Source organism: Pectinophora gossypiella, chromosome 12 (genome assembly GCF_024362695.1).
Source record: "Pectinophora gossypiella chromosome 12, ilPecGoss1.1, whole genome shotgun sequence".
NCBI lineage: Eukaryota > Metazoa > Arthropoda > Insecta > Lepidoptera > Gelechiidae > Pectinophora > Pectinophora gossypiella.
The window spans coordinates 5,418,153-5,441,454 of record NC_065415.1 but is presented as its reverse complement, the minus strand read 5'-3'; the positions used below and the strand labels follow the sequence as shown (position 1 = coordinate 5,441,454).

The 23,302-nt window shown below is 38.4% G+C and overlaps 3 protein-coding genes across 6 annotated transcripts in view; 2 read left to right on the top strand and 1 right to left on the bottom strand.

Moving 5' to 3' along the window:
- LOC126371467 (monocarboxylate transporter 3) overlaps positions 1–17,841 on the top strand; it is a 38,403-nt gene extending 20,562 nt beyond the window's left edge. For all 3 annotated transcript variants that reach the window (XM_050016775.1, XM_050016776.1, XM_050016777.1), the window contains exons 3-9: positions 1,480–1,605; positions 11,166–11,254; positions 11,860–11,975; positions 12,578–12,763; positions 13,176–14,189; positions 14,388–14,513; positions 14,887–17,841. In XM_050016775.1, coding sequence (XP_049872732.1) covers positions 1,480–1,605; positions 11,166–11,254; positions 11,860–11,975; positions 12,578–12,763; positions 13,176–14,189; positions 14,388–14,513; positions 14,887–15,038 — 1,809 coding nt within the window. In that variant the 3' untranslated portion in view covers positions 15,039–17,841. The remainder of the gene's footprint in view (positions 1–1,479; positions 1,606–11,165; positions 11,255–11,859; positions 11,976–12,577; positions 12,764–13,175; positions 14,190–14,387; positions 14,514–14,886) is intronic.
- A 797-nt stretch (positions 17,842–18,638) lies between these two features.
- LOC126371552 (FAU ubiquitin-like and ribosomal protein S30) lies at positions 18,639–21,632 on the bottom strand. Of its 2 annotated transcripts, none has more exons than XM_050016877.1 (5): positions 21,505–21,632; positions 21,214–21,298; positions 20,683–20,848; positions 20,216–20,309; positions 18,639–18,745 (listed from the first exon to the last, which is right to left on the bottom strand). In XM_050016877.1, the coding sequence occupies exons 2-5, from the start codon at positions 21,286–21,288 to the stop codon at positions 18,688–18,690; spliced, it is 393 nt and encodes a 130-aa protein (XP_049872834.1). In that variant the 5' UTR covers positions 21,289–21,298; positions 21,505–21,632; the 3' UTR covers positions 18,639–18,687. The 2 variants fall into 2 exon arrangements, with proteins under 2 accessions (XP_049872834.1, XP_049872835.1); XM_050016878.1 differs by having other exon boundaries at positions 21,444–21,535.
- Positions 21,633–21,685: 53 nt separating this feature from the next.
- LOC126371524 (dehydrodolichyl diphosphate synthase complex subunit NUS1) lies at positions 21,686–23,233 on the top strand. Its single transcript, XM_050016845.1, has 2 exons — positions 21,686–22,126; positions 22,226–23,233. Exons 1-2 carry the CDS (start codon positions 21,826–21,828, stop codon positions 22,687–22,689), a joined length of 765 nt encoding a protein of 254 aa, XP_049872802.1. The 5' UTR covers positions 21,686–21,825; the 3' UTR covers positions 22,690–23,233.
- The last annotated feature ends 69 nt before the right edge of the window (positions 23,234–23,302 follow it).

The window sequence follows — 23,302 nt, the reverse complement described above, 5'->3', positions numbered from 1 at the left end:
GTTGACGCAAGGCATAACTTTGTATTTATGGCATTTTATATGTAAATAAAGTGGTTTTGACGAACTTTTTCCATTTATTTTGTAACTGATATTGTATTATATTTAAAATGGATGCTACTAAATTCGTTCCCAACACCATGAACGGATGTGGTGGTGATAAAGAAACCGGTGAACCGAAAATTGTGGAGAATTGTGTGTTGTATCGTTTTTGTTCTTATTCAGTGTTTCTTGACTTTATGATGATTAAGTACTTATATAAGTTCGTTACGCCTTCACGATGGCCTTATGACCTGATAAAGGCTGTAGGTAACCGTTGCTTGCATGCGGTTTATGTACTTACTGAAATTTATTGCATCATTCATTAGGTTAAGAGTCACGCTCTTGTTGGTATAGCATTCTCCATGCTACTTTTTTAAGGAAAAATAGGGCAGTGGTTTCCCTCTTGCCTTCCGTCCCGCAGTCCTCTGTCTGACGCGAGTGGGATAGCGCCCAGAGTAGTATATTTCAAAGCCGTACTAGGACTTCTGTCCTCCACCTCTGAATAGTACTGACAGTTACTGCTCCTGCGGGCAGCAGCAGAGTAGGGACTCTGTCAGATTCCAGGTAATTTATTTAAAAAAGGAAAATGGCTTTTGGGTTTATAACTTTACTGGGTCTTTAGATTTGGTTGGGTAGATAGTATGTTTTGCTCTTTTATGTTTAGGCTAGAGGTCGTATCTTATAAGTTGTTTGGTACTTATTAAAGAAAATAGAGTGAGGCATGGGCTTCCTTAGAATTCCATTACAACTTGAGTTGTGATATCATAGGTAGGTAATGATAATAAATAAATCTGGGTATCAGTAATAGATATAGTAATAGATACTGTCATGCCTTATCATGATAAAATAAATAAGTACCTAAATAACAGTTGAGTAGATGACTGGGTCAAAGATAAATTATAAAATACTTAATGAATGAATTAGATCCCAAAATATATTTATTTATTACTCATTTAAATCAATAAATAAATAGGTATGTAATGAACACGTACGATAAGTTTGACCACATTTTATTCATGACGTCACAATCACAATCAAATACCCAATTCAATACAAAATACATAAAAAGTTTTCCGTTTTGACTCAATTCTTCTCATTTGAATAAAGACGACTATACTCCCAATTAAGTACGGTAGTTAGAGATACATTCATCGCATGATAAACTAAGTACCCACGGTTGATCCGTCTCTTTGTAGAACAATTGACTAGGTTAGCACCTAGCCTTATTTAAGTGCAGTTTTCACTACAACAGTTGGCTCGACCAATAACGACGGCGATACTCTGCTCTCCACCAAGTAGCTCACCACTAACTTGGTCTAACAGGAAGCTTGGTGATGTGTAGATACTTAGTTCATCTTGCGAAGGGTGCACCTTCCTTAGGATATAGTCGTGAGCTTAAGTTATGTTTAACAAATCTTGACGGTTGTGGTATGTTTGCAGGTGGTACCACCAGACGGTGGTTGGGGCTGGGTGGTGGTGGTGGCGTCTTTCATGTGCAACTTCCTCGTTGACGGCATCATCTTCTCCGGAGGAATGCTGCTGGACTCCATACAAGAAGACTTCAAAGTGAGTATTGTATTTTGTTTTCGCTTTGTCAGTTGTAATAGATGAAATTTCGAAAACAACATACTTACTGTTGTAAATTAACAAAGGATTAAAAATCTCGAAAAGAGATTGTCAAGAAAGGATCTTGACAGACAGACGACGGATGGACAACAGTCAACAAAGTAACCCTATAAGGGCTCCGTTTTTCTTTTTGAGGTACGGAAACTACGGAACCCTAAAAGTGTTAGACTTCCTTCAAAGCAGAAAGGAATCGACTAATCACAGCCAGAGCGATATTCTTCTCTCTTGCTTCTTCCATGCTGTGATTGGTCGATTTGGAACGTCTCCGCTTGTGTATTCTCTTCGTTTTGGACGAAACCCCCTTACTAAATACTGCACATACTGCTTTTAGACAACAATAAAATAAATAAGGTTCTAATAAATAAATACGTTACGGCAGCTTCATCTATAGTAATAAATTCACGACATTCCATCACGTAATACAAAACATATCTTTCGAATTTTTGTGGGATAATAAATTAGTGTTCAGATAACGAACGCCGAACGTGATAATTAAAAATCTTTCACTATGTACTAGTACTTACTATGAAAACTTACTGAATATTGCATCAGTATAAATCTCGTAATCTAAAAATACTTGATGCCTACTTTTAGGATATCATTTGATTCCATAATGTATCATGTTTGGAATCCGTTACGGCTGACGAAATTTTGAACACAGTTGCATTTGTATCTAATGAAATTGATTGTTTAAATCACATTGATGCGATTGATGTATTCGTTGAGAAGTGAGAACTAGTTTAGATAGGAGATTTCCAGAGTGTCAGGCAACCGTCGCGTGCGCATTCTATATTTAGGCGAGGCCACACCCACCAGACGCAGTTTGCGTCAGTGCCGTGCCTCCGATTTTAAACTACTAATATAAAAACAACCAAACAGTATAGAGCCCTCTATTTGTATTTACTTTTTAATTTTTTTGTTTTTTTGAGTCGAGAAAAAATAAACTAGAGATCGTGCTTCAATGGACATTGGCGGGAAATGCTTCTTTAGTTTTTAAATTTAGATCGGAATGTGCACTAGAAATAACAGAATTATTTCTTGGCGTTTTTTTCCATTCGGGAAATTAAATTGTCAATCAAACATTTTTCATAATCTACTAAAGAGGTATACGTACGTCTTTCTCTCCTCTTTAATTTTCTAGTGCATCTAACACAGCCATAAAACTAATTGACAAGCAAGAAGGCTAGACAATAAGTCAATAATCACGTCCAATCTGCCACCAAGGCGAGTCCAAGTGGGTCGGCAGGAAAACGAATAACTAATTAGCGGGCGAGTGCGAAACTAGCAACTCTATGATTTCGGATACAGTGTCATTGTCCTACATTTTTCAGGCGACTCACTTGGAACATGACTAATCACATCTCAAACTCTTCAAAGTCACGCACAAGTCATGTGTAATAAAATTTGTCCGGCCAAATATTTAAGGCCATCTCGCGCAAACCTACAAAAAGACACGTCAAAATAAGTGCAGTAAAATCGGAAAATAACTACTTACATTTTGTAAGCATTACATATGGACTGGTGCTAATTCTTGTACACACCATCTAATTTTTTTTTAAATTATATCTGTCATTTTATTGTCCGCTGATAAAAAAAAATTAATCATATGTCAATTTTAGGCAAAGTTTTAAAAACTACCAAAATTTTTTATTGTCCAATAATCCGACAGAATTAAGTTGACAGTGGTTGCATATGAGCTAGATGCGTTTTCAACCATTACCACCTTTGATGGAAGCTAGTGGATAGTATCCCTTCCACGAACTAAAAATAATGATACCATAGTAGTTTAACTAACAAGTTACCACGATAAATGATTTAAATAGATCAGTGCCCTGTTTATCAAAACTTACAAGCACCGTATTACAAGATTTTCTTGTAAAAAAATTCATTATTACATCAAAACTACACAATATGTAGATTACATGTTACAAGCATCAATATTTATTTCATAAGTACTTTTTTAAAATCTCCCTAGTTTTTTTTTATAAACGTCGTTTATGTAAACTACAAGTATATGTATACTTGTAAGTAGCTTGTAGCTTGTGTGTAGACTTGTAAGTTTTGATAAACACGGCACTGATCAATTTGCTGAAGTAAGAAATTGAAAGGTCGCGCGCCGGCCAGGCGACTGCCGCCGGTAGACCGCACGTCACAATGCTGGTCCATAATTACCATAATGTTAAGGCCAAGGCCCCAATCCCCTCAACAAGTGTTCCATTCATTCTTCGCCATAAATTTACATCTGCTTCGCATTCACTTGAGTCTTTGATTACGTCTTGGAGGGCGTCAACACTCACTTGAATTCAATGAGAGGTAGGTTATTAAAATACATTCTGTTATTTATGATCATAAATATAAACAGCCTATATACATCACACTGCCGTGCACAGGCCTCCCCTCAATCAACCGGACGGGATATGGAGCATACTCCACCACGCTACTCTACTGGAGGTGGAGGTGTTTTTACGGCTAACAGCCGGGGCCAACGGCTTAACGTGTCATCCAAAGCACGGATCTTACTTTTTTAGACAATCAGGTGATTCAAGCCTGTAAAGTCCTTACCAAATGAAGGACAGTCTCATAAAATGATTTCGACAATGTCCCCATCGGGAATCGGGGGACCTTGAGATCGTGAGCGAACCTAACGCTTTAACCACTAGGCCGACATTTTTTTTTAAAGCCCCAAGACAACTATGTTTCAGAGTATTTATGTTTGCTAAAACATAAACTCCCTTACAATAGAAGTAAAGGCATAGAATAAGGAATAATAGTACAGTAAAGGTAAAGTCTACCTTAATTTTATTCAGAATCAGCTCACAGCGTCGTCGCAAAATCTTTAATAGCGCACTGCAATAACTCCTAGCTTATATTTATAGTGTCGTATTGAATATTCATACATCCAAAACAAAACCAAGTCGACATTCCGCATAAGGATCGAGCTGTAGAATTCAATACATTAATTACCGTCTTATGTAGCGATCGGCATAACGCGAGCCTCTCAGAACCAGTTGTATGAATTTTACGACCCGATCTGGTTTTCTCGAAATTTTCCACAAGATCTGGTCACTTGTGGGCAAACAGAACACGCCTATTAGGAATAGCTTTGTGTGAAGGTCAACACGGGTGATCGTCCGTCCTTCGAATAGTTCAATTTGTCTTGTTTTTTTCTGGATGTTTTCTCCAGTTTTGGGCTTTGCTAAGCTTACGAGGAGTTTCTCACATTAGCATCAATACGTAATATAAAAAAAAAACCTGAAAATACCTTCAACTTTACTTCAAGTTAATCTTAAGACCACTGAATGAATTGCCATGTGGCTTTGACTATAATGGTCTGAAATTCTCTACAAATACCATAGTGTAAAAAAATGCCTTGGCGAAACCGGGTCGAGTCGCTAGTTTATCAAATTGATTTTATATTTCGGAATATAAAATATTAATATGTAGTAATTATATCTCAGCAGGATGACGCAAATCAGGCCTGATAAGGAAACAAAGATCAATGAATGACGAAATGGGTCTTAAAAAACGATTTAAGTAAAGCGAAGTTTAGGTACGTGACACTCGCTCCATTACTATCTGAACTAAAGGGCTGGCACTGGTAGTGAGGTCAAAAACTTCTCACGTCCGAAAGTATGTGAGCGTTACGTAGTTTCTGTCTTCTTCTTCAATCGCGTGGGTTGTGAGGTGGAGTGCCAACCCCATGAACCCTGGTGTCAGGGTTACTATTGAGCGGCTCATATGACGACTACTAACTAAGCTACATCAGTAAGTAGTAACCGGGACCAACGGCTTAACGTGCCTTCCGAAGCACGGATCATCTTACTTTCGGACAATCAGGTGATCAGCCTGTAATGTTAGCTAACCAAACTAGGGATCACAAAGTGATTTTTGTGATATGTCCCCACCGGGATTTGAACCCGGGACTTCCGGATCGTGATCCCAACGCTCAAACCACTGAACCACGGAGACCGTCAAGACGTCGGATCCCGTAGTTTCTGTAACAAGTGTAACAACCCTAAATAGGTTGGACGTCACAGAAGCCTGGTGGGCAATTAATTGCACAATTTACACCACTCGGCGTCGACCTCAACGTCTTTCTACGAACTCCATCATCTGTTTACCGACGCAAATGGAAATGAAATAGAACCAATTGACCGGCTATTAGATAAATTATTTTGATAGGCCAGTGTTCTTGGCATCTACTTGGCAAAGTTTTCGATATAATAGACTTTGGTTTGTAACGCATGTGACAACAAGAGGTTTGTGTAATAATGCGTGCGGGTGAACGCGTGCGAAAACGTCACCAATCGCGTGCACGTGAGCACTATGAGTTAGGATATTTTTGGCATGCATGCAGATACGGCTACAGTTCACATGCGTATTTTAACCTGCTATAACTTTTATATTTTTAAATAACAAAATAATAATGTAATATCACGCTTCACCGAGCTTTAGACTAGTTAGTACCTAATTTACACTTTGGCGTCAGTTGACATAGTTTTGATAAAAACAAACTGAGCCGAGGTAGGTCGTCTTAAATTTTTGTACCGGGTTTGGGCGCTCACCGCTCTCTATTTGGTCGGCCAAGTAGTTAAAGTCTCGAAAAAATATATACCTACTTTCCTTCTCTGTTAACTAGAGGCTAATTTATTTATTCTTCTCGGATCTCATAGTTCACAATTAAGTATATATTAGTCGAGCCAACATAAAAAAATAAATTATATATCTGGCACTTCTCTCTATTCTTACATCTTTGGCTTTAAACTTTTCCACTGGGTAAAGGATAACACTTTGCATACGCATGCAGGGCGTTGGTTGCACAATGCACCGGGGTCAACGCCCTCGGCGACCTCGTGACGCCATTACCAACTGTTGTACTTCGAATGTTATGTTTAATTACGAATATCGTGAACTCTCTCTTTTATAATAGTGAAATTAAAGTTTTTTTTTAAATCTATTATTTGAAATAGGCGTATTTTTTACCGGGTATGGACCGCTGTCGATATGTCTGGCCAAATAGTTAATGCCATCGGAGGAGAATCTACAATATATACCTAGGGCAAAAATTGTGTTTTTAAATGTTTAACCTCTCATATGCCGAGATACCAGACACAATGGATTTTACATTGTGTCTGGTCGAGATCCGCGTTCCGGCGTTCGAAAGATTAAGTAAAGAAGTGTAAAACTCTACTTTGTTTACTTTGCTTTACCGTCTAACAACAGTTTATGAAGAATACTTACTTTTTTATTTGATTATAATTTGAGTACTTACTTACTAAAATAATGTAATTTTAACTATTTTAAAGGTTACGATACTGAGTGAATACAATAAACCCTGCAGGTAAGGTTGTTTTGAGGTGAACTTGTAATTTGACCGAAACATTTGCCCTCTGTATCTGTTCGACAATAAATGTGGTTGAAATTGCCTATATTAGTACCTAATTTATTTTTTATGTGACCTCTAATACCCTGAACTTACATAACGCTGTGATAATGTAATTCTCATTGTATCGACCTTAGTAGCTCAATGCGACAGAAATAAAACCATTAGTCGCAAACGCAACTATTGGGATGCAGCCAAATTGTAAAAAAATAAATAATGCAGACGCCACACTCGGTTCAATATTTGTGTGAAATTTCACATTTCACAACACTGAAAGCATGGCGCCCACCCGCCAACCTAATTTCGAATGTTTTTTAAAATAATTTTCCATAGCGTTACGAAATCATGACATTTTTAGATTTAGAAGCCGTGGTTTTGTTGGTCGTTTTACATTCCTAAAGTTCCGAGGAAGTAAAAATTCTCATCTTAACAAAGTTCCTAGGGACTATAATTCGAGTTCATATTTTTTTATTAACTAAGGTAGTGGTAGGCAGTAGATTCATAGGTGAATACTCAGAAGACCTATACTTAAAGGTTGCCTGGAAGAGATTGCTACTTAGCAATAAGGCCGCCTATTGTATATTCTATTTCTGTTTTGTTTTGTATATTGTATTTTTTGTTTGTGCAATAAAATATTTATGTTATGTTAAGACAGGAGGCTTTTTAACATTCTTGTATTGGTACCTACTTATTTATGCAAAAACAATGTAAGTAGGTATATTTGTTGTTATCGTAAGTATTTATCCTAAGGTACTCGCATTTTCCGCGAGCGATAAACGATAGGAAGAAAGAAACCTAGAAATATAAAAAACATTATTCATCAGACGTAATTAACAGTGATCGTAGGCTTCGCGCAATTCAGGGGACCTAATGAATGTTTACATAATAGATCAGTTCTCGTTAAGACATCCGTCTTCAAAGGTCCATTGCGATGCAGTACTTAGGTTTTATTACCGAGAAGTTAGACTTAAGTACAGTACTGACGGTTAGGTCCCGTTAGACCAATAGCAAGTCGGCGCAAGCACTTCACGGCTAGAGCAAATATAAAATAGGACCACACGTGGAATGAGGCTTTCATATAACTCATGAAACATTGCTTAGCCTATTATCACGAATAATTAGTCGATACAAATAGGAATTATCTCTGAAATTGGTAACAAAATTTTTACATTTAAGTACATAATCTATGTCAGGGGCCTTGGCAGCTAAAGCCCAAGAGAAGAAAAATAAGTATTGAAACCCAGTTTTAGTTCCCATTTTTTAAGAATTTTCTACCCAATGGAAATAGGTTTTAGGATTCAACGACAATAAAACAATACCTACAACGTAATCAATTGTCAACCAAAGTCCCGCCCTTACCCCTCACCTACCTACTCAACCACCCCACCTACCCACCCCCGCTTACACTACGGACCTACACCCTCCAACCTACCTACCTACGTGTGCCTACGCTTACCTAATACATAATCAGACTACCTAATACAATACTAATGAGTAGTGGACTGCGCTGTAAATGGTTATACGAGTAGTATGTGGTTGGCCCCTAACTTAGCTGTTTACTAAACATGTCTAGACCCGGTACGGTACACACAATATACAATAAGTACACATAATGTAATATAGGTAACATACACACAACAGCTTCCGTGGTCCAGTGGTTACAGCGTTGGAATCTGGAGGTTCAGGTTCGATTGCCGATGGGGACATTGTCGAAATCACTTTGTGAGACTGTTCCTTGATTGGACATTGCAGGTTTGAATCATCTGATTTTTCGCAAAATTATGATGCCGTGCTTCGGAGCGCACGTTAAGCCGTTGGTCCCGGCTGTTAGCCGTAAAACACCTCCACTAGTCCGCAGTGGAGCAGCGTGGTTATATATACTCCCCTCCAGTTGATTGGGGGACGCCTGAGCCGTATATAGGTGAGAACGTATATAGGTTGTTTATGTATGTAGGTATGTACGTAGTATAGGTACTTGATAATATAGGGATAAGTATTCATTATTCAACGCATGTCATTCAGGTAAGGCAAACATGTGACTAACCACGATCTGTTGTTTATCAATTCATAAAATTATAATAATGATAATGTCGGTGCTAACTCTGCTAGGAAATGATTTATGCCAGATTGTTATTACGATATTTCTTCCGGTCATTAGGATAGCAACGGCCTCCGTGGTCCAGTGAAGCATTGGTTCGACGGCTCCTCGGTTCGAATCCCGGTGGGGAAATAGGCCTCACAAAATACTTGTTAGGTATCCGTAGGTCGGTGAGGATATTGCAGGCTGATCACCCGATTATCCGAAAGTTAAGCAGTGGAACAGGCTATATTTACTTAAGTAATTATGTAGTTGCTACTTACTTAAGTAAGTATGTAGTTGCTACATGAGCCATGTAAGAGGCCGTTGGCGGCTCAATAATAGGTAACCCTAAAGATAATCCACACGAGAGACGACAGATTCAAAAATTAGCCTTATGAATCTGCTTCTGTAGAAAGTAGGTACGTATCTATCGAACTATCTGCTTAGTTGATTTTTACAGCTACCAATTGTTTCACTTTCTTTTTAAATGTCTTCGAGCGTTTTTTTTCCGCGACATATAACTTCCTTACTTTAAACAAGACATCCGTGTATTAAATTGTCGCTTCACTAATTGAAATCAAAAAGCGTAAATCTGTCACTGTCTCACAAGAAGGCCAGTGGGGCAGTGCGAGAGAGACAGAATGTCCAAGTGGGAAGTATGTAAACTGACTTCCACGTTCAGAGCCTTGCAAAAATGAAATTTCTTAATTTACCTATCTGGAATTTAAGATACTTAACTCAAATTGTACGTCAATTCGGAAGTTAATTTAATCAGCCACTTCCCTATACTACTTACGATTAATGATCTTAACTTATATGTATAAGTAGCCAATATAATTATGTCCCCGTAGTGAATATGGAACATGCATTTTCCATCCTATTGCATTGCGAGTTGATGAAGATGACTATTAAACGTTCGATCACCCATTAACTTATCGACCTTACCTACTTATCGCGATATTCGTGCACGCACACCCCGAACACTGTCTACAAAAATATTATTCTGACCGTAAGTGCGAGCGATACAGACTGTCCGCGGTCTCCCTCTTACTCCATAACGGCTTACGGACGGCCTTTTAAGACAGGGGGTGAAGTTGGCGGCGCCTGAGACGAATTGATGCGGGGCGGCGCGGCGACTTATCGTTTTATATCGTATCATCATCATCAGCCCATTAACGTCCCCACTGCTGGGGCACGGGCCTTCCCTATGGATGGATAGGGAGATCGGGCCTTAAACCACCACGCAGGCCCAGTGCGGATTGGTGGTTTAATATCGTATAGTATCGTGTTATTCTTTGATTTATGGCATAACAATCAGGTATTAATTTACTTACGTAGATAAGTACCTAATAGGTATCTATTATAGTGATACCTAACTACTTATTGGATATAAAAAACCACATAAAAAATAAACGCTTAGTGTCACTTTACGAGACTTAATAAGGTGTTTAGACACCAACGTTCGACTTATTGACACGAATAATAACTTAAATTGGCACTTAAATCTATCGTTATGTTGATTACCTATTGAAATGTCAGACTTCATTACTTAGGTATAAGGATTGCATTGACAACTTAATCTGATACTTTGTTGTGTTCCAATTCGGTCCGAAATTTTTAAAAAGTTATAAGTAATAAATAATTTAAAACTATTAAAAGTGATGGATACGGACAATCAGCCGTAAGTCCCGAACTTCACTTAATTGCTCAGCACATCTCTGCATTGGTGAAGTTTGAGCCTAACTCTTGTCCTTATTGGTATTGGGCCATTTTTCCGCAACTCGACGTCAGAACGTCAATTTTCCGTGATTCCTGAAACGGCTGGAGTACTCCAGCCCGCCCAATTCCCCAAGGAAGTCTAACAAGCTTCTAAAGTTACCGACGACCTCGCAGAGGCACCCCGTGAGATCGAGGTGCCTGGTAGGCAGTTGGCGACTCCTCCGCACCCCATGCAGGCTCGTAACGCCCCTAAAGGATGGGCATAACGCAAGTTACCTGAAGAAGTTTGGAAATAAATTGATTTTCTTTTTGTTACAGACGACGAAAGGCCACGTGGCACCTGTGAACTCATTACTGGCTGGTCTGTACCTTCTCGGCGGTCCCTTCGTTTCAGCTTTAGCAAACAAGTAAGAATTTATTATTTATTTATTTTCACGGGATAATAAACGTCTAAACTAAATCCCTGAGCCGATATTTTTCTTGCAACTTTTCCTCTGCTGTACAGATTGTGACAAGCTGGTGTAGTTTTAGGCGGATGAGACGTTCGACAAAATATATATTTATGTAAAAAAATTACATTAACGTGACGTTAACTATGTTACCTAATGAAAATTATTTTTTGAGTTTGAGATTTGAGTTTTTTATTTATATAGGTAACAACTTGTAACTGGATTGTACTGGAATAGAACTATAACATTCTAACAACTGTAACACTTCATGCCAATGTTATACCTAGTTGCGAAATGATTTTTAAGTATTATAAACGGAGGGTAAACTTCTTCCTATCTGAATAACTTTATGGTAGTATTATGGAGATCATTCTATGATTAGTTAGCTAGCCTATGACCGTCAAATGAAATAATGATAAGTATTTTCATGGGGTAGAAGAAAAACAAACAAAGAGCTGCATTGATAACGATGAACGTCTTGAATAAATCTAAAAAAAATCGTGTAGTTTACCTAAGGCAAATTCACACCTAAGTTTTACGTAACTTATTCCCGTTTGTTTCAGATACGGATTCCGAGTGGTAACAATCGTGGGTAGTGTGATATCTTCCATTGCGTTCGGCCTGTCCTATTTCGCGACGAGCATAGAATATCTCTACCTTGTCTATGGAATCATTGGAGGTTAGTATCAAGTATATTTAAAATCTAGTGTGCTAAAATATACGCATCTAAAAGGACTGGGACTGGGTCAAAGATAAATTAGAAAATGCTAATCTAGAAATAGAAGCCAAGCTTAAGATGTTCAAAAATCAAGCTCATTTTCCTTTTCGACTTTTATTATACTTGCTGCGGATAGTCCTGGGAAAGCGAACCGCTCTTCTGGTTCTATGTGCATCGAACTTTACGTATAATAACATAACATAAACAGCCTATATACGTCCCACTACTGGGCACAGGCCTCCCCTCAATCAACCGGAGGGGGTATATAATAATTTTATTTCAAAATGTTCCTTTTTTGACGTACTTATTGCCGCAAATAACATTAACTTCTCGGCCGGACCCGGTACAAAATATAAGACAACAGGCCTGAGGGTGCCCAGTTGAGCGCGAACCTCGGGAAAATCTGGGCCTCGTCAAGGCTAGAGTGAATAGGCACTTTCTAGGTACCTAAGAAGATGGGACACCCCATCTTCAGCCACATCGTCACTTGCCGTCAGGTGAGATTGTGGTCAAATGTTTGTCCATCTCCCATAAAAATATGTTAAAATGTTCCCCTATCACAGGTTTCGGTTGCGGCATGGTGTACATGCCGGCGGTCCTGACTGTGGGCTTCTACTTCGAGCGGTGGCGCGCGCTGGCGACGGGGCTGGCTCTGTGCGGCTCCGGAGTCGGCACCGTCGTATTCGCACCCATCACCAATAGTCTCAACGCGTCTGTCGGCTGGCGGGTCACCATCCTCATCTATGCAGGTTTGTTTGACATCATTCAGAATTTGATTACGAAACTCCTACTTATAATAGTAGAAGTTGTCACGCCTGGCCATGCGTATCCTGGTGGGCAAAGCTGCAGGGCATCAAAAAGATAACTCGCAGTTATTCGTTCCATGTTAGGTATGATGCACGGTACAGCCCATCGCAGTTGGTAAATAGATAGATAGATAGAAGTTGATAGGAGTTGAAGCTTGAAAGAAGTTATAGTAAGCTTAAATACCTACTTATTCCCATATTCCCAGAAAAAAATAGGATTGGGCGTCTTCCGTTATAAAAGCGGCAAGTTTACGTAACTCAGCCCGTAGAAAAGACATTAATCACATTAACGATTGTGAAATTCTATTAATACGTCCAAATGTGCGCGAGATGTAATTTATCTTTTCTATTACAGGACTCCTTCTGATTTGCGTGATCTGTGGAGCGATGTTCAGGCCCATCAAGCCGACTCGCGTCACCCTCGCCGACCAGGCCGAAGACACCGACACTGCTCGTCGGCACGAAGAAGCCGTCGAAAAACTTAACTCCATGCTCAAGCTTCACAGCAAACTCGACTCTGGAATCTCTATGCCAAACGAAATGAGGTTTACCAACAAAGTCAGCCCCCACACTTGGATGGGAGTCGCCAATAACACGCGGTACCCGACCGCTGAAGAAGTCTTCCGAGGAAGCAATTCCCATCTCAGCAGGAGATCGTCTGCCACCGCCGGAACCATCAAACTCGGAAACAAACCACTATTTATTACTGCACCTGTTGATGAGAAAGACGAACAAGAAGACTCTAATAGCAACATTGAAAACACGGAACCCCTTATTGCTCCGGGTGTCAAAGTCGTACCAAGAGAAGCGAGGTGCCGTCGCTCGCATGCTGACCTGGCCAGGCCTCTTTACCGTGATGATATCTTCTTCGGCGCCAGCTTGACCAGGCTTCCTCAGTACACATCTAGAACCTCACTTGGATACCACTTAGCTGTCACTCACGTTCCTACTAAAGAAGACGCGCAAGAAGAACGTTCTGGCAAGTGTAGTCTTTGCCCCGAAGCCGTCAGAAGGACTCTTGCTACTATGTTGGATGTCAGTCTGTTCAAGTCACCAACTTTCAACATTTTAGCCATCAGCGGCTTCTTCACGATGTTAGGCTTCTTCGTGCCTTACATGTATTGTAAGAAGAGAGCAGAAGAGAATGGAATGAGTGAACACAGTGCTGTGCTGCTGGTATCAGCTATTGGTATCGCCAACATTGTGGGTCGTATTGCGTGCGGGTTGGTGTCGTCTATGCCGAAGGTGTCTCCACTGTGGCTCAACAACATCGCTCTATCTGCTGGCGGTATTGCAACCATGTTCAGTGGCTACTGCTTCGATGAAGTCTTCCAATACACTTACTGCGTTGTCTTCGGTCTTGCTGTTGGTGAGTTGATCAAATTAAAATATCTAGTTATTGATTAAGATGGTGTCATTAGCTCGAGAGTTACGCAAAAAATATTTGAACACAAAAATGCCATAGTAAAATTTTCACATGTTATATTTTGTTCATTGATGCAAACACAGATTAAACATTTTCGAAATTGTCTACCTATGTACTAACCTAATTTTTTTTTGTCGATAGCATGTTTCGCGTCACTCCGGTCGATCCTAGTAGTGGAGTACATCGGTCTAGAGCAGCTGACGAACTGCTTCGGTCTCTTCTTGCTGTTCCAAGGCTTCGGTGCACTATTGGGCGCCCCTATTGCTGGTACGTAAAGCTCATAAATTTGTATTATATGATAAACAGTCCTCAAAAACACCTACTCAACTTGTAACTTACGCAGAGACCTAGATGCTATCAGCGGAAGTGGTCATTACAAGAGTAATTAACACATTCCTGCATAACGGCCGGCGCCAGCTATTTCTGGTCTCTGAGGGTTAGCGTTGGCGCATACTACGCAGGCGCGCCGCCAACTTGCGCACACGTCGCCCGCATAACAATGACCTAACTTGTTGACGTAGTTTACCGAGGTCCTTCAATTTATAGTGGCAGTTTTCATCATTACCCAAGCGATTATCCCATTTATTACTGTCATTCGTTTTGCAACAAGTGAAACCTTCATTGTATTTTCCCTTTACAGGTGCCCTAATGGATCTGACTAATAGCTACGATATATCCTTCTACGTATCGGGAGGCTTCCTTCTCTTCTCCGCTGTAATGTGCTACCCTGTGGACTACATCAGCAGGTGGGAGAAGGCCCGCAACAAACTGAACACCACTCCCAAAGTCTGAGGCACGGACGAAATCACAGGATCCCAAGCTGAACTGTTTTCGGTTGAAACAGACACCGAGTTAGAACCGCAATCCGATTATAGTGTTCTGAAAACAGTGACTCGTACGTAATACCATGTGATTTCAAATATTGAAGGCGCATTCCTCGTGAATGTGGTACGATAGACTGGATATGTAGGATAAGAAGCCTGTTGCAGTGCTTATGAGTGACGATGAAACAACCCAGATGAAATAGAAATAAAGTACTTACAATTGGTACTACGGTTATTTCGAGCTCGAATAATACTTTCATACAGAAATGCAGTCATACCCAGAATCTCGGAAATTATTATTTACTTTTAAATACAACACAATACAATTTGTTTAAACCTTGTACAAAAATCATCAAACGTAGGTTACAATTGAAATATTTATTGTGTACGTACTCTATCAGAAATCATGAAATTATGAATTAGAAACATTCCCAAAATGAATCTTTGACAAAACTGCCTTGGGATTTTACTGAATGGCTCAATACAGTCAGATAAATGCATTTAATTGTAGGTTTAGTAGTTTCAAGTACAAAGACTGTAGTATAGGCGCAGTTTTGTCGAAGTGGCTCCCAGACACTGTAGAGACGACATAAAGCCAAAATGTACTTTAATTTTTATAGAAATTATTGTTAGTGTGTACCCAATTTTATGTTAAAAAGTGGTGCATAATTATAAGACTATTGTTATTTAGGTACTTACTGCATATCACTGCTTGAGATGAGTGAGTTTAATTGTAATGTTGATAAATGTACATAACTTATACAATTTAACGCTTGTGCCTTGATTGTACGAAGTGATAATTTTGGTGGAAGTTTAACAAAATCGTAATCACGTTAATGTTTTCTTAACAATTCCTTATATTTAAGGAGATAATGTTCCGAAAGCCCTCTACTTTGTTTTGTAGCTTAGTGTACCTAGGTTCTTCGTACACGGTAAGAAGCACCAACTACCTTTATCTAAGTAGATAGATAATTTATAATTTCATCAAAAAAGTGTATGAATGTATAGTACAACTAACGAAACATGTTTGTAGGCACATAGGTATATCTATTTTACTATAATTATTATTGAGTCACCAATCGTACTGTACCCTGTGTACTTATAATTTTTTAAATATTTTCGAACAATGTTCTTTACCGTGTACGGATTTTCTTTAAATCGTAACTCTTTAGTGTAAGAACTACAACTGTGGCTGTGGAATTTATAGCGTAATGTTTGTAGATAAGAAATCATAGTCATTTGGTCCCTTCGTTGCTCTCACTCCTGCAATCTTCATATCTCTTTATCAACTCAAGTTCTACCAACGGATTTAAGCACACAATCGATAGTTTCGAAATATTCTTGTTCACAAATTGACTGTGATGTGATTCTGTGGGTTATCAGCTTGCTTCTCAGACGCTGAGCGCCGTACCTCCGCAGGTACCGGAGTGTATTAGTAGTGTGTTAGTTTTTACTACTTAATACAGGTCGCTCGACCATTATTTGACGGCGATAGGGCTGCCTATCGCGTTAGTCAAATAGAAAGCTCGTTGACGTGTGGATACCTACTTAGTACGATGCGATAAATGTACCTCTGACTACCCCGATTAGGAATATACTTAGTCATGAGATTATGTTGTATTTGTATGTTAACTATCGTTGTGTGTTTATATCCTAGTGATGTGTCTAAATTCGCCATTAGTTTCCATTTAGGTACCTGCCTAGTTTCTATGAAAACTCACCGCAAGTTTTATTTTTTGATTACTATATAGGTACCTAGGTACTTATTTTTCATTTCTCTATAATTAGAAATATTCATAATTATAAATGATAACAATAAACGATGTCGAAATAGGGGCTTTCCAGGCTACTTCCCTTAAAAACAATATAGATGGCGCTGTGAAGCTTTTTCATGGATAACGAACATACCTAACGCATCTTTTATCTTTGTTTTTGTTAGTAAAAATAATGATCCTTTTTATTACACCCAGGCACAATTAACCCATTATTATTCTGATCAAAATAATGAGAATCAACACATAAGTAGGTAACAACATCATTCTATACAACAATATCTTTACTTACTATATTTTTAAGGAATCTCGCCTGGAAAGTCCCTAAAAATCTGGTAATTTTTTGGATTATGCAATTTTTTATATATTTATTTTTGTTTTATAAATGGAAGCTTTTTTGGTAGATCTGTTGATATAGACTTATTAATGGTTGTATTTTGTACTTTGTTTTATGTTTGTTCGCGTTGGATTGTTTTTGTTAGTGACTATGATTTTTTAGAGTTAGTGTGTATGGATGCCACAGTGCCATAATAGAGGAATATTAAATTGTTTGCATGATATGTGCCCTCGATATATTGCCCCTAAGGTCCTTATTGGTCCTGTCCTATTTTGGTACTCATTTAAAGTTCCTGTGCATTACAATCTAATAAATTCGCAGGTGTAACGAGTTATAGCATAATTTCATTCTATTGAACGAAAGCCAATATAATGCAACTACGTTACGCCTGTCAAAATAAAAAAGCAATGACTTTTGATCCTTCCATTTCATGGAAAGATAGAAAGGAGGTTTTAACACATATCAGTTATAATTATGGCGGCAAAATATGGCAGAAGGATAAATAGATTATTTTAATTAATGAATATTCCGCCTGCTGCCATATTTTGCCACAGCTGCCAAGTGACAATGCAAGCAGTCTTCCTTAGCCTGTATTGAAGTGTTTTAAGAGGTTTTCCTCAGAATCATATTCTTAATGAATAAAAAGTAATATTGTTGACTTATTTTTGTGTTTTATTTATAATTTTAATAGTATTGACGCTATAAAAAATGAGTATATTATTATAGCACATCCATCAATCAAAGATTGAGGGATACCTTACACTGAGATTGAGAGCATAGTGGCAGAGTGGCGGCTAGCATAATACGGCGCGCTTGCGCAAGCGGTTTCTTACTGGCCCTCCTGAGCCACCAAACCACCACCTGTCCACCAAGGTGGCTGACGGTGACGTGCTCCTCTCCAAAATGATAGGTTCGGGGCAAAAATAATAAAAATAAAATTGTTTCTTTTCGATGTAGGGTCATCGATATGTAACGATCGTATTATAAGAATTCCGTAAGCTCCCCTAAGAAAATGTGATAAATAAAACATTCCACGTCATTCATTCATTGCTCCTTTGATATCACGCAACCACAACTAGCGCTTGTCTTACTACGCAACGAACGGCGGGTAAATCGATGGAGCTGTCTAGTCAGAACTGTATAATTTAGTGCTGAGGGCACATCTCCCTCTATTGTCTCTATGAACTAGGCTATACGTAATAGGCATTTCTCCTCGTTAAAAAGGTATTAAAACTGGTTTATTTTCCGGTCTAGTGCGATGAGAGATACTAACAGGAAAATGTGTGGTAATCCTGGTCCGCACATGTTCAGAAAGCGTCTTTCGCGCCATTGGGGTTGCTATAACCATATCATTTATAGCTTACTATGTGGAGTCAAGTTCAAACTCATCCATTGGTTGGATGAAAAAATGAAGGAGCGTGTCATAAGGATGGTAAGATTACAAATAAATAAAACAGTATTTTGGTGCAAATGGGTGTTATATTTGCATTTTATTTACAAGATATAGCCTACGAGTTGGAGTTGGGTCCACGGCGACGGCCGAAGGTCTGCACAACATTGACAAACCTGTAACAAAAAAAAAACTTTACAATATCTATAACCAAAAAAGTGATCTGATAGTGATATAAACCAAAGAATTGCACTTGGGCTACTAAAGCCACTTAAGTCATAAGTACATAATGTGGAGTGGTGTTAGACAAATCTTTTTTCTCTGTAGACTATTTTTCTATGGTGACTATTGTCTTACTTATAAAGATGAAAAAAGTATCACATCAAAATTTAATTTTTGTCACGTTACGGGTCATCTGCCTCCTTGCCACTTCTACTAAAACATAGCTCCGAGGAACTAACAACAAAGAATAGTTGCTTACCAACTTTTAGTATCTATTCATTCATAGCTACACACCTTTTGTGTTACATTGTGTGCAGTGCGCTCACTTTATCTCAACCCACAACTACCTTATTTTTTATATTTCTATTCTATAGAATATTATCACACATCTGCGAGGCGTACGCGGAATCCCACGGGCTCAGATATAATGTTAGCAAAAGTGAATTTCTAATATTCAAAGCTGGGTCTAAAACTTATTCCACACCGCCAGTCACCTTATGCGGTACAGAGATGAAGAAAGTGGATATGTTTAAATATCTGGGGCATTGGGTGACCGATACGTTGAGCGATAATGTGGATATTGAACGGGAGCGCAGGGCGCTGGCTGTGCGATGCAATATGTTGGCTCGCAGATTTGCACGTTGTACTAAACAGGTTAAGGTGACGCTTTTTAAAGCGTACTGCCAGTCCTTCTACACGTGCAGTCTGTGGACTGAATATACGCGGAGTTCATACAGCGCCTTGAGAGTTCAATACAATAACGCGTTCAGGGTGCTGTTTGGGCTGCCGCGTTTTTGCAGTGCGTCAAAAATGTTTGCCGATCACAATACAGATTGTTTCTTTGCAATTATTAGGAAGAGGTGTGCATCGCTATTGAGGCGCTTACGTTCCAGCTCAAACGGCATTCTGAGCGTGTTGACTGATAGGTGGGACTCCCCACTGCTGGGCCACTGGATGCGCTTACATACTGAAGTGGACTTGCAGATACCGGTGACCAGGCGGTGGGAACCTGCTTATTAGTAATGTGTTGTGTTAATGTGTACGTTTTCTTGTTGTTTATAATTGTCGAGCCGTGTCGTGTGTAAATGTTATTTTATTTTTATCGTTCTATTACTAACACTAGATTAAGTTGTTTATTGCTTGTTACTAACCACTATGGAACATGTCCGAAATAAACTCTTTTTATTTTTTATTTTTTTTTTTTATTATACTATTATTTTGTGATTTTTCTTCTCATGTAAGCGAATGTAATTCTTTATGAGGAAAATAAAGTTCTTAAATCCGAAAAAGTATGCATCACATTGCTGGGCCAATCAGAGGCCAAAATTTCAGCATTTTATCTGTTTTATCTGCTTCACTTTGAAAGAGGCATCACCCAGTAGTAGGTCTTTACAGGTTACATAAATGAAATATAATTTAATTACCTCCTGTTGTACTGGATCCTACGCTTGGCACGGCCGGTCTTCTTCTTTTTCTTCTGTTGCTTCTCAACTTTGGGGGTCTGTCCCTTGACCTTACCTGGGAATGACGATTAACAAGTGAATAACTTATTACTAGTTAAAATTGATTTTTTTTAAATGAATTCTATGTAAAATGTTCGATAAGGCTTTAATAACAGCCAGTAGGCCTCAAAAACAATGAACAAACACAAACTTACATTGTTTTATTGGAGTTGGAAACTAATTGAGTTTAGTATAGCAAATTTTAAGATTCTTGTTTGAAATAGGTAGGATAGATAGATCAGTATGATTGAAAAAAACCATAATAATATGATTCAGTTTCAACATAATAGCCATACTGTAGCAACTGTAGATGTCAATATTGAGTCACACATTACATTGTAGGAAGGTCTTACTTAAGAGGTTTTGGTATAACTTTAAAAAACACTTACCAGCACGAGCCAAGGATCCGTGCACTTTACCACCAAGCAGTGGGACTGTGAGGTCAAGCTCGTATGAAGATAGCTCTGATACTAAGCAGGAGTCCTCCAAGGGAGCTCCGCTGAGGGAGAGGGTCACGTCCTCATCGGCTACGCCAGCCAGAGAGCGCACGCGCTCCTGAAATTACAAGAGTTTTAATATGAAACAATGTCACTTTTGCATGATAATTACTATTGTTGTGAATTATTCTCTATGTATTAGTCGAAGAAGACGAATGATGACAATGTATGTGGATTCTCACCAAATATAAACAGTTTCCATTTGACCTTGATGTTAAATTCACTCTTCATGCAACATAACCTCAAATTCTAACAACTAGTTTGTTTTGTTAATTAATCAAAACCATGTTTTTATTATAGTTGACGGACATACAGGCAATAGTATATGAAAGTATTGACAATAAGTCAGGTATGGATTGGAAATTTCTATTAGAAGCACAGGCGAAATGAAATGATATCAGTTGTGAAAATTACATATTTTACCTTGATCTGGGCAATGGTCTCCTCTCCATTGACGTCTAGAACGTGGGTCGACTGTCCTCTGATGTGCAGCTGCATTTTGAGGCTTCTGAAATAGTAAAAACGCAACGTGCAACAGCGTGGTCGGAATACAAGTCACAGGAAGATAAATGTTTTACGATATGTATCACTACAACTCTGTCACTGAATTGATTTATACAAAGTAGTCACTGTCACAAATCATATAAACGCACCTTCTATCCACAGAATTTGGTAAAACTTTGGAAAAATTAAAAAAATCGTCGAATTACTAACCTTATCAGCCAAGTCTGACAAGCGAAAGAAACAAAGATGGCGGATCGGAAACGGATACATCCAATAAATTCGGATACACGCTCGCACTTTTTACATTAGTTGCTAGATTCAAATATTTGTGAACGCATCCGTAAGTTTGTTTCGTTATGTTGGTAAACATCTGTTCCACCCCGACGCTTGTGATTGGTCGATTGAAAAATGCGGGTGACGGCGGAGGACCGTGTGATCTGTCGATTTTTGTTGAAATACTTTAGGATAAAAATGGTTAAATAAAAGAAAGTAATTTAGTGCAATTGTTGTGTCCCAGTGAATTGCTCGAATATGCTGTCCCGCCTACTGCGGCAGTTTTTGTTTACTCTAATACATTTGGTTGTGAGTTTACTTGTTGCTGTGAAAAATGTTTATCACCGATACTGGGTTAAAAGAAGCAGTTCCTACAAGGATGAGGTGACGAAAAGTGATATACAGATGATCTTAGAACATGTACCAAGGGTGAACAAAAAGCTGAAGCATTTAGTGTTGATAGCGGATAGTGAACAGCAGTCACTGAGCGAGTTGGCGCGCCTGGTCGTGTGGAGCCTGGTGGCCGGGGTGCCTTACGTCAGCCTCCACGATATTACAGGTAATAAACTGCATTTAGAGTTTCAATAAAAAATACAGTACAATCGCTTAATGTTAAATGAGATATAACCTTATAACATGCATTATTTTATATTTTCAGGAGATTTAAAGGCAAATGAAGAAAAGCTTTTCCTTGAAGTAGAGAGAAACAAAAAAGGCATTCCAGGCTGCATAAAATGGTCAAACAAACCAAATTTGAATGGCTACACAAATGGTATTCCAGCTCACACTATAATGGTTAACATTTTGTCACCGGAAGATGGCCGGACAAGAATTGCACAATGTATACAAGAAATTGCTAGAGGTAAAATTCCTTGTCAAAGGAATTCTAATGAATTTACAGCACAAGAGTTAGATGAAGCTCTTACTTTAATGTATCCTCCAATCCCAGACCCAGATTTAGTTTTATATACAGGCCCTCTGTGTTGTACACACGGTCTTTTGCCTTGGCAAATTAGGCTAACAGAGTTCATACAGCTGTCAGTAGACCATAGCATAAATATTGAGAACTATATAGGTGCTTTAACTATATATAGCAAATGTGATCAAAGGTTTGGTAAATGAATTTTGACGTGTGTAATGAGTACCAGTCATACATAGGCCTAAATGTAATTTAGTCTTATAAGAATGTATATTTATTCTTAGATTACCTTTCCAAGGAAATAGTGGCAATATTATTTAAGAATTCAGAATTTGATATACAAAACTAAACATAAATTCTTTTGGTGTTAAGATAGCTATTGACTGTTTTGATGAGGGTGCTCTTTTACCCCTTGATATTTCCATAAGGTATTCTTCATACTGGCATTTATAATTAAGCTGATTTTCAATACTTCCCACAGTAATGAAATTAGTATTACTGTTTTAAATTCCTACTTTTAATACATTGGATGTTTTTAAGATTATGTTGAATAGGTATCATAAATAAACTAAAATTGTAATTCCTACTCATTTATTAAAAACAAGGTTTGTCCCTGAAATTATACTTAGGTAAACCCTAGAAACTTTATGTTGTACAGTGTATTTGAGAATAATGTTATATTGTGTTTTCTTGCACTGACTTCAATGTTTTACAATCCAGTGTAAAATAAAAAAGGTTAAACATTTATTTCTGAAATTTTATTTTAATGACCAAATTCAAGTCTATGTCTACTTAAGGACTCCTTGACAAACCAAA

Coding starts and splice junctions, on each gene's coding strand:
- LOC126371552 (XM_050016877.1), bottom strand. CDS start 21,288: ATGCAGCTGCACATCAGAGGACAGTCGACCCACGTTCTAGACGTCAAT. Junction 20,310..20,682: donor CGGATCCTTGGCTCGTGCTG/GTAAGTGTTTTT, acceptor CGTCATTCCCAG/GTAAGGTCAAGGGACAGACC. Junction 18,746..20,215: donor AGGATCCAGTACAACAGGAG/GTAATTAAATTA, acceptor TTTTTGTTACAG/GTTTGTCAATGTTGTGCAGA.
- LOC126371524 (XM_050016845.1), top strand. CDS start 21,826: ATGCTGTCCCGCCTACTGCGGCAGTTTTTGTTTACTCTAATACATTTG. Junction 22,127..22,225: donor CAGCCTCCACGATATTACAG/GTAATAAACTGC, acceptor TTATATTTTCAG/GAGATTTAAAGGCAAATGAA.